Consider the following 11,791-nt stretch of genomic DNA (forward strand, 5'->3'; position numbering starts at 1 on the left):
TTAAATAAGCTCAATGAATTCAAACTTCCAGCAGTGAAACTCCTTTTCCACAAGAATTGTAATATCTCATTATAATATGCAAAAGAACTAAGACCTTAACTGCTTTAATTGAAGAAAAGGGGCCTAGAAGCTTTCTTCCTTAGATTTAACCCAGTCAGTCAACCAGGTGTCCTGTGACTGTACTCAGGATAAAGAATAAGAACATTGAAACTGTGCTGGGTGTTTACTGTGTTAGATATCCTGCTGAATGTTTTCATTTAGCCTCATAACATAAATGAGGTAGGAACTATCATTACTGTCCCATTTTTACCAATGAGGAAACAAAGATTTTAAAAAAGGCAGTTAACTTATCCAAAGTCACCCAGATAGTAGAAGAGAAAGTTAAGCTCTGAATTGTCACACGAAATATAAGCCAAAAAAAAAAAAAAAAAATCAATTTAGATAGAAGAGGATTTTTCAAAAAGAAAATGGGAAGGGGCCTATTACAAAAGGGGGAATACTCCGAACATAAGATTAGCAGGTGTCTCAAGATTTGGACAAACATGCTTTACTTGTATGGCTCTCATGGACTTGTTTTCATTTTCTTCAGCCAACATGGCTAGTTGACTTTAAAAGGCACAATGTTTTCCTCATATGTTTCATAAAAACAAGTCTTGGGAGTACTCACACCACATCCCTACTTTAAAACAAGTTTTAAATATCAACTCATTCGCATCCAGTTCATGCAAACATTTCTACCATCTTTTATTTAATCATGTTAAAATCAAATCGCTCTTGTCAGCGCTACCGCGGCTTCTGAGCCCATCTCAAGCTACCTGAGCCACCCGAGCGCCACCAGCCACATGGAGCGTCCACAGCCCAGCACCATGTCCTAGGATTTGTCGGAGGCCCTGAAGGAGGCCACCAAGGAAGTGCACACCCAGGCAGAGAATGTAGAGTTCATGATGCATTTTCAGAAGGGCCAGGTAACCCGAGATGGCTTTAAACTGGTCATGGCCTCCCTGTACCACATCTGCGTGGCCCTGGAGAAGGAAATCGAGCAGAACAAGGAGAGCCCAGTCTACACACCCCTCTCCTTCCGGGAGGAGCTGCACCACAGGGCCGTCCTGGAGCAGGACATGGCCTTCTGGTACGGGTCCACTGGCAGGAGACCATCCCCTACATAGCAGCCACTCGGAGCTACGGCTCCCCACCGTGGGGCGACTCCACACTGTGGGGCGTACAGAGCCCGAGCTCCTGGTAGCCCACGCCTACACCCCTACCTTGGTGACCTGTCTGGGGACCAGGTCCTCAAGAAGATTGCCCAGAAGGCCCTGGACCTGTCCAGCTCCAACGAGGGTCTGTCCTTCTTCACCTTCCCCAACATCGCCAGGGCCATCAGGTTTAAGCAGATCTGCCGTGCCCGCAAGAACACACTGGAGATGACCGCCGAGGTCAGGCGGAGGGTCATCGAAGAGGCCAAGACTGCCCTCCTCAACGGTCAGCTGTTTGAGGAGTTGCAATCGCTGCTGACCCAGGACACCGAGGGCTGGGACCAGAGTCCCTCTGCCGCCACACCATGCGAGAAGACAGCAAGGTGTAAGGGTCCACTCCCACCCAGATACCCAGCGATAAGCCCAAGCAGAACATCCTTTCCCAGGGTCCAGTTGTCCGATGGCTCCTGACTCTCAGCTTTCTGGTCACCACAGTGGCTGTGGGGCTGTACGTGTGAACGCAGATACACCGTCTCCTGAGGTCTTGAACTCTGTCCAGAGAACCACCGATTGCCTGGCTGGCCTCTCTACCCTGGGTGTGGGGGCCGCTCTGGGGCCCCTGCCCTCCCCCTGTGGCCCTATGTACAAAGTAGGAAGGAGTTCTGAGGTATCTTCTTCATCCACAAGCACATCCAGCTGATGACCGGAACCTCCACAGTGGGCAGGCCCACATCCCTGTTCCTGCAGCAGAGCCGGGACATGCCACGTCCCGACCATCCAAACACTGACACTGCCGTGATCACTTTCTCCTTAGGCCATGCTGATTTTTATATAAACATGTGAAGATGTTGTGTCTTGTCTTTCTGTCTAGTTTTGGTTGGAGACACTTTTTGTTCCTGGCTCTCCACCTCAAGTGCGGTTATTTCTTTGTGTTCCATTGTGTTTTTATGGCACGCGTGGGGGTACTTGATGGAGTGAGAGTGAAGGTTGGGAGGTGTTTAACAGCACTGTGGCCTTGGTTTCTAAATTGTATGTGTATCAATAAACCATATTGCCTCCTAAAAATAATTAAAAATCAAATCGCTGTTGAGTAAGCTGGGCTGACAAATTTATTATGATATACATCTTACAATTTTACCATTCTTATATCCTGACTGGGTTCTCTTTTCAGTCATCTTCATGTGAGTCACAGCAGTCACTAGATAATACATTATCATGCTGATAGTCTCTTGAAGTTGCTTGTTGTTGTTAGGTGTTGTCAATTCCAACTCACAACCACATGTACAACAGAACAAAGCTCTGCCTGGCGCTGCACCATCCTCACAATTGTTCCTGTTTGAGCCCAGTGTTGCTGCCACTGTGTCAGTCCTGCTCACTGAAGGTTTTCCTCTTCCTAATTGAGGGTTGACCCTCTACTTTACCAAGCATGATGTGCTTCTCCAGAGAAGAAGTTATTTCTCTTAATAACATGTCTAAAGTATCAGAAATGAAGTCTTACCACCCTGGCTTCTAAGGAGCTTTCTTGGAATGCTCAGGGCACTGCAGGATAAGCACTGGTCTTTTCACCACAAGGCCAGCAGTTCAAAGTCACCAGCCACTCTGCAGGAGAAAGATGAAATTTCCTGCTCCCACAAAGATTTAGTCTCAGAAACTCTATAGAGGGTCACTGTGATTCATAACCAACTTGGTGACATTTAACAACTAGGAGCATTCAACATAGATTTGTTCATTCTTCTGGCAATACTATAATTCAAATGCATCAATTCTTGTTTGGTTTTTCTTATTCATTGTCCAGATTTCTTCTGCATGCTTAGCAACAATTATTATTAAAATTACTTAGTATACAATTACTCAGCATTCAGTTCCTATCAGCTTTAACAATGAGATGTTTTGCAAAGGGGTAATAGGTATACTATTCATGTATCCAGCACTGAACTCTACCATTGCTTTGCTAAAGCAGCACAAGTTAATCTCACACTTTATATAGAAATAATACTTCTCTTTCTAAAAGTCCATAGTAATTGCCAACTGACCTCACCATTTCTGCATGTTTCTGGATCTCCATTTTAAGAGATTCCCAAAACACAAAACTAATTAGAATGGAGAATTTTTGTTTCAAATGTACAAATCTCAAGATTCAAGATTCATTTCTTGATCAAATAAATTTTGAAAATGAAAAGATAAAATGTAATTAAACTACAAAAATTGATTGGCCTCTTTCAAATCTTTTAAATTCAACAATTTTGCATGCATCTAATCTTGGTGTGGTGCTGTGGGTTAATGCACTGGACTGCAAAACCAGTTTGAATCACAAGATCAGTGGTTCAAGATCACCAGACACTCCTCAGAAACCCTACACAGGGTCGTTATAGGTCAGAATTCACTCAACAGCACTTAACAACAAATTAACATTAGATACCTTTTCTTCTAGCAAGTCTTTTACCAAAAGAATAAATTAGAGAGCAAAGCAAAAATGCAAACATTCATGTCACTGCAAAACCAATTTTATTTGAAATACATGAACAGAAAATGGTGCCAATGGTACCAAAACAAAGTAAATAGACTTTTTAAAACAATAATTGAAAACTCAGATGTAATCATTACCCTTGTTTTCTCCCTCTAATAAGTATATTCCTATATTACATGTTGATTAAGCTCATCAAATGATGTGAATGCATTTAAATTGGGGATAGTTGGATTATACTAAAAGGAGGAAGCTGTTGTTCTTAAGGGCCATTGCTAGGTGCACAGCATTCTATGTACCATAAAACAAAACACCGTCCAGTCCTGTGCCATCCTCACTGCCATTCCTACATTTCAGTCCATGGTTGCAGCCGCTGTGTAAATCCATCTCATTGATGGTCTCCTTATTCACTGACTCTTTACTTTGCCAAGCATGTCTTTCTCCAGAGACTGGTCTCTGCTGATAACGCATCCAAACCCAGCAAGACAAAGTCTCACCATCCTTGCTTCTAGAAGCATTCTGGCCATCCTTCTTCCAAGACAAGTTTGTTCATTCTACTGACTGCCCATGGTATATATCCTTCACCAACACCATAATTCTAAGGCATCAATTCATCCTTTGTCAATTCTTATTCATTGTCCAGCTTTTACTTGCAAACACAGTGATAAAAAATATAATGGCTTGGGTCAGGTACACCTCAAAGTGACATCTTTGCTTCATAACACTTTAAAGAGGTCTTTTGCTGATTTTCCGAGTACAGTATGTGGTTTGACTTCTTGACAGATGCTTTTATGTTTTTGCCAATCAAAAAACCAAACCTAATTTTAAACAGGGGAGTGCAGTGGCTCCAAGTGATGATAAGCACCGGGATGTATACTACAAGGTCAATGGTTCAAGGCTTCCAGCCACTCCATAGGAGAAACACGAGGCTTTCTGCTCCCAAGATTTGAAAACCTCAGAAACTTTACACTGGGTCCCTATCAGTCTAGACTTTACAATTTTAAAACACACAGTATTCTCTTGTTCTGTTCAAGTGACTGTCTCTTCAAATTCTCATTCTTTGTGATGTTTTCCATAATTTGTTCTGATTCACACAGTTGATAGAACACTGCCTTTGATAGAACACTGGAAAACTTCTTTTAGGTGTTCTGTTTCAAGATCCATTTGACATCATCAATGATATCCTTCATTTTACATTCACTTCGAAATGGTTTTACTTGAGTGATATCAGTGATTTGTCCAATAATTTGCTTATGTTGGATAACCTTTCATTGGAATTGGCACAAACCTGGATCTCTTCCAGTCAGTTGACTAGATAGCTGTCTTCCAAATTTCTTGGAATAGGTGAGTACCTCCAGCACTGTCTCCACTGGTATTCTTCAATTCCTGGAACCTCGTTTTCCACCAATTCCTTCAGTACAGGTTGGACTTCTTTCTTCAGTACCATCAGTTCTTGACCATATGCTACCTCCTAAAATTATGCTAAATAAAAGAAAACCTGTGGTTGATCCCTAAAAATGGAAATGGAAAAAAAAAAGGAAATAAAATCATTCTTTTTTCAGTTTTTTTTTAGTCATTCAAGGTTTGTTGCTGTTATTGACCTCTTCCTTTTAATAAGGCCAATGAAAAAAGCAAACCAAACTCACTGTCAATTCCAACTCATGGTGACCCCATATAGGGTAGGCAAGGCTGTAAATCTTCATGGGAGCAGAAAGTTTCATCTTCCTCCCGTGGAGTGACTGGTGGATTTGAACTGCTGATCTGGCAATAGCAGTCCAGTGCTTATCCTACAGTGCCACTAGGACTCCTTTTTAATGAAACAATGGAACTCAATCCCAGAAGCTCATCAGAATTTCTTAGAGAGCTCTTAAAAACTACAGAAGCCCAGATCTATTTGATTACCTGAATTTGGGAATTCAGTTTGGGGCTCAATTTCCTATTAGAGTGTACATTTTTCTCATTGGTGTATAGGAATTCTTTGTTGTTGTTAAAAGTGCCATCGATTCGATTCTGACCCACAGCGACCCTGTATTGGGTTTCCAAGGAGCAGATTATAAATTTGAACTGCCAGCCTTTCAGTTCAAACCGATCTGTAATCAAGTGCTTATCATTCCTTTTTACATTATATGTGCTGCCACTATCTTGTCACACTGTGAGACTTGCATTTTTACTCTTTCCTACTTTTGATGAAAATATATTAATGTAATCACAATTATTCATTGTTCCCTTTAGTTAGGTGGTGGTGGTGGTATGCCGTGGAGTTGGTTCTGACTTATGGTGACCCTGTACAGGGTTTCCGAGGCTGTAAATCTTTACAGGAGCAGAAAGCCTCATCTTTCTCCCGCAAACGGCTGGTAGTTTCAAACTGGCGACCTTGAAGTTAACAGCTCTACTCGTAACCACTAACTACCAGCTAGATTCTTTTAAGTTTCCTAATTATACAATCATATTATTTGAGAATAAAAGTTTATTGGTGGTTTTTTTTAAGTGATAACAATCTCAAATAGGAAGCTTTTAATGGTTCATCATAAGGTTTGCTGTAGATGATTGGCAGAAATTCTTTAATTAGATTGATGAAGTGTTCTTTATACGTTGTTAAGAACATTTTCATCATGAATGTATATGTTGAGTATTTAGCAAATACTTTTTCTATAGCTGATGAGATGATCATACTTAATTCTACTTTAATTTGATAATAAAATTTGAACTATACGGATTGATTTTCTCAACTTTAGATTCCTGTCATAAGACTGAATAGGTCATGTGGCTGAATTTGTCTTGAATATTTAGAATTCAACAAAGAAGTTATTTAGGCCTAGAATTTTTTCTAGGAATATTTCATAAATTTTACTGTGAATTGGGTAAAAGTTTACCAAACAAATCAGTACTCCATTCAACAATTCATACACGTTGTTCCATGACATTGACCACAGCCCCCATAAGTAAGCTTACTTATCCCAATCCTCCCCCCGCCTGGTTTCCCTTTTCCATTTCTCCTTCTTTCCTGAACAAATGCCAACTTAAAAAAAAAAAAAACCTCAAATGGTTGATTCGTCTAAGAAGTGCAATTGTTTACCTTATAGACCTATCGTTTGGCTGAAAATTGAGCCAAGGGGGTAAGTTCACGTCCGGGCCATAGTCTCAGGGTTCCACCAGTTTCTATCCAACTAGTAAGCCTTGCCATTTTTATGACTTTGAGCGTTGTTCCATATTTTCTCTTACTCTATCCAGAAGCCCCTTTCAGAGCTGTTGGTAGTAGTAGTCAGTCACTGTTGAGTTCTAGTCTCAAGGTTGGAGAAACTGAGGTGTCTGAATTCCACTAGACTAATTATTTCTATACATCTTTGATTTTCTTCATTCTTCTTTGCTCTGGATGGAAAACACCAATAATTGCACCCTTAAATGGTCACTCAAGAGCTTTTAAGGCTGCAGTTGCTATTCGCCAAAGTAGGATGCAGAACACTGCCATGCTATGCACTCAGGTCTGGCTTCTGTCCTACTCAGGTAAGTGTTTCAGCTTTTCAGCTTTGTCTACTAATCCCCAAAGGCATCCCACTCTGCCCAAAAGCCTCTGGCCCAAGGCTCTCAGCGCTCTTGTTCCTGAGTCAGGTCAGCAAGGCCACCCTGCCTTCTCATACCATATCTAGCGTCACAGCTTTCTATGTCTCCTGGGTCTAGAATGTTCTCACTGCTGGGACCCTGGAGCCAAAAGAAAACATTCTGTACCAGATTCTTCAATGGTAGTGAGGTCCTTTTCAGCCTTTGTCTGATTGGTCCTTTTATAAGCCTGCCCCTCCACAATACCACAAACTGGCCAATCACCTCAGTAGGCCAGTCACCTATTCTGCTGCATAGTAATTGAACAGTCTCTACAAGTGTTTGTTCGCCTTATTGTCATAGTCATCAGTTCTTTGCAGGATTGTAGCCTGGCATATCAGCCTGACAGAACAAGAAACCCAGGGCCAGAGGGCACACTCAAGATCCCAATGCACGTGCTCACACCTCTGCCCACACTGCTGACACTGCAAAACTTCATTTTGACGAATTAAAGCATCCTCTCTATAGTCCTGATCTTGCTCCATCAGACTTTCACCTGTTTGGTCCCCTGAAAGCAGCCCTTTGAAGATGAAGGTTCACCTCTGATGAAGAAGTAAAGATAGCGGTGCACTTACAGCTCAGCCTAAAACATTTTTCAATAATGGAGTATTGAAAGATTGACACGTTAATTTGACAGAGTGTATTGAAAAGCAAGGAGATTGTGTAGAAAAAAAATGCATTTGTGTTTTTTAAAAGTTGATTAAAATAAATTCTACAGTTAGAGTACTGATAATTTTTGACTCACCTTTGTATCTATTCATAATGAAATAAGGTTTATGAACACACAACTAAATGTTAAACTTCTTGAGGACATGGATGTTATCTTGTTCACTGTGGTATCTCTGGAGACCTTTATCATGTAGAGATTGTTATTAATTGACAATTTCCTACAAGAAAGTACCAACCGATCAACTGACAGACTGACTCAAAGGGGAATGGAAGAAAGAACTAAGGGGTCTGGAAACCAAACATACAGAGTTCATGAGACAAAAAACTAGAAACAGAAAACATGAATCGTTTGCAAAGAGCTGACATAAATGCAACTGCATCTGAAAAATGATCCCTTCAGAACCTCACAACAAACACCCAGAACTGAAGAAACAGATCATTTTAACTCATATTTTTAACAATTCATAATTTATGTTCTGTATGAATGAGTTTACCATTTTATTGTTTTAGTTTCTAAATCAACTTAAGTGCAAGAAAATATTATGGAAATATATTTATCTTCTCAACCATTAAGCAACACATGAGATTCTCAGGGCAACTACAAATTATTTTATTTATGGGGTCATTTCTTATTAACAAATACTATAGTAATGTACGCGTAGTGGTTACAAATCGGGCTGTGAACCTTAAGGTCAGCAGTTCGAAACTACCAGCTGCTCCGCGGGAGAAAGATGAGGCGTTCTGCTCCCATAAAGATTTACAGCCTCGGAAACCCTGTACAGGGTCGCTATGAGTCGGAACCGACTCCATGGCATATAACAACAACAACATAATTATGTATTATACTCTATATAATCTATTATACAAATGATAGTATGATACTAAATCGTAAGCTTCTCTAACCTTTCATTGTGAATAAATACAACTCAAGGAGGAAGGACTTCCAAAAGAATAAGCATATATGTATTGCTATAGTAGAAATGATGCAACGTTCAGAATCATAACGCAGAATGATAATAGCCCTGTGACAATTCCACATCTATACGTAGCATGTTGATCTGGCAACACTACAGGAAATTCATAAGGCAAATCAAGGATGGCATCACATGAAATTTACATATAAGAAATTTTCAGCAAAATCCCAGGAGTTTATCCATTTTAGAAAGTATGTTATTCTAATAATGTAAAATTTTATCTATTAGAGATGCTGCTCCATATATTGCAGAAAGCATTTATAATATCCCCAAATAAAAGAGTATCTGATGAACTATTGTTGGTAAGTGCCATTAAGTCAGTTTTGACTCATAGGGACCCTGTATAGGGTTTCCAAGGAGCAGCTGGTGGGTTTGAACCACTGACCTTGTGGTTAGTAGTCCAGTGCTGATCCTACAGTGCCTCAACAGGACTCCAGTATATATTCTCAAAGCCTAAAAAATGAAGAAATTTTTCCCCCCAACCATTGATAGTTAAAATGAAGACTTGTTCTTTAAAATCTTTGTTAGGCTTTATTATATACACTAAAATTTTGGTTTTGTACACTCAGTAATACTAAACTGCTTATTGGGTTTTGTGGTTTCTTGCATGAGCTCCTGCAACTGTCCAATTTGTTCATCACGAAAGTCATTAAGCTTTTCTTCTGGAAGGTCAGTTCCAAAACAAGCTTTTTCAGTTGAATTTTCCCTGCTTTTGTTAGCTTGTTGCCATAGTACTGCTGCATATATCTAGAGAGAAAAAGAAAGAAAGAAAGAAAAATTAGGGCTTCTGATGAAAAAATAAGACGTTCTTATTTATTTAATGTTGGAGGCCTAGAAGAACTCTAATTCCAAGTCACTTATTTACCACTGACACGTCTGCATTTGGCAAAGAAGCCACAGTACTGTTGTATCTTGACTGTTTAGTGTTAATTTCAAATATATCTTATATCTAGCCCTTAAAGACTTTTAATAAATTTTTAGTGAAGTTTTTAACCTGGAGGTCCCAGTGAAGGGCTCATGGATAAGTTTCAGGAGCATGCACATGGGATCTAAAATCACACACAAAATTGTATATATCCAAACATGAACATACTCCTGAAACCATAGCTTTTGTCAAAGGAGGCCATATACTTTATAGGCTTAAAAGTGGGTCTCAGAATTCATTAAGTTCATTTATCTGTCTTCAACTAAAAATGGAATTTAAACCATACTAAAAAGAGAGACTTTTAAAACCTTTAACCTTTCAATATTTAATAAGTACTTCCGTGAGGGAAAAACTCTTTTTAATGCTACAGTTTTTTTCTCATTTGGTTAGCACCTTCAGCAAATATATGCTGTTACTGTCTGTACAAGTGCCAATGTTTTAAAACATACACTCTCTCAAATATTCACATCTTTTTTAAAGTTTTTATTGTGAACTGAGTGATAATTTATATAGGAGAACATCGGCTTTACAGCATCATTTCATTGCAATAATTACAATCTCCTCTGTGCATCATCATTCAACAGTATTTGCTTCCATGCCCGGGTTTTTTTTGTGTGTGAGTGTTTTGAAGTTGGGGGGGCGGGGGGAGGATTGTACACAGAAACACTCAGAATGTATAATAATTTAAACAACAAAAAGGCACGTTCTGCAAGCCTGCCTTCTGGCCGCCAGCACTAAGTCCCTCTCTTTCCATGAGTCCAGAGTCCTCAGCTGCTCCCTCTCTCCAAGTCATCGCTGCCTCATCTCTGGTGTCGCTGCTTCTCTGGCTAGGATCCCACACTCTGCTTGTGCTCTTCTCTCTTGATGGTCCTAGGGTCCTGTTTCTGGACTGTAAGATTAACTATTCTCCTGTTTTTGTTACAAAACTTCTACCTTTACAATTGTGACAGTCACAATTAATTATGATAACAATTTCTCACTACTGAATCATAGGATAGGATAAGTCCCCATCTCTTTTCACCAGACCTGCCCAGAAAAGATGAAAACTATTCAGTGGGAAATCTACCTTCTCCTGCACACTCTTAAACTAAACTCCCTCTTGAAAACTTATAAGCCAGTTACTTTGTGCCTTTATTGCACCCTCATTTTAGGTAGCTAATGCCTAAATTGCTAATATTGATTTTTTTAATCAGGAAGGAAGTACCATCTGTTTCAGTCCAAAACTGAAAGATTACAGGCACACTCTAGGTAAGTGAATGAATTGCTATACCTGGACAATGCTGCTAAACAGGCTGGTTTGAGGTGAGTGCCACTGTCCCCAAAGAGAAGCTTCAATTTAACTTCAGATATTCTAGACATTTCACTTGAATTAAAAATATTTTCTTTGTGTTTTATAGAAATTATTTCTTTTAATAGCAAAACATAAACATTACACACAGCAGCCTAAGTTAATTTTACTTCTTAGTATACCCAGAGCAAGGTTCCTCAATCTTGGAACTCTAGCATTTGAGATAATTTTTAACTTTTTTTATTGGGGATGAGCGTGGAAAGGGAGTCAGTCTGTCCTTGCACTGTACGATGTTTGGAGAATCTCTGGCCTGTTTGCACTAAATGCTGGTAGTACCCTCACCCCACTCTTAACAATCTAAAATGTTTCCAAACATTGCTAAATGACTGCTGGAAGGTAAAAATCACCCCCAATTAAGAACCACTGCCCTACAGAGATACTTTCAAATATATGAATAAGGAACATATCCAAGAATGATTGTTGTTGTAGTATTATTTGTTAAAGCAACAAATTAGAAGCAATCTAATTTTGCTTCAATAAGATAAAGAACAAATACGTTGAGGTTGATTCAGAAAATGGATTAAATACAACTAGGTAAATGAATGAAATGTCCACGTGTCAACATGAACAAATCTCTAAATAACCTGAATTTAAAAAGGAAGTTTAAAAAGTTATGCAAGA

The 11,791-nt window shown here is 39.5% G+C and overlaps 1 protein-coding gene and 1 pseudogene across 1 annotated transcript in view; one reads left to right on the forward strand and one right to left on the reverse strand.

Moving 5' to 3' along the window:
• Positions 1–842: 842 nt before the first annotated feature.
• Positions 843–1,711, forward strand: LOC102810521 (annotated as a pseudogene).
• Positions 1,712–9,440: 7,729 nt separating this feature from the next.
• ACN9 (ACN9 homolog (S. cerevisiae)) overlaps positions 9,441–11,791 on the reverse strand; it is a 53,310-nt gene continuing 50,959 nt past the window's right edge. Inside the window, exon 2 of the mRNA XM_006834261.1 lies at positions 9,441–9,644. Within this exon, the coding sequence (XP_006834324.1) occupies positions 9,441–9,644 (204 nt within the window). The remainder of the gene's footprint in view (positions 9,645–11,791) is intronic.

This window comes from Chrysochloris asiatica, unplaced genomic scaffold, assembly GCF_000296735.1.
Source record: "Chrysochloris asiatica unplaced genomic scaffold, ChrAsi1.0 scaffold00010, whole genome shotgun sequence".
In the NCBI taxonomy this organism is placed as follows: Eukaryota; Metazoa; Chordata; class Mammalia; order Afrosoricida; family Chrysochloridae; genus Chrysochloris; species Chrysochloris asiatica.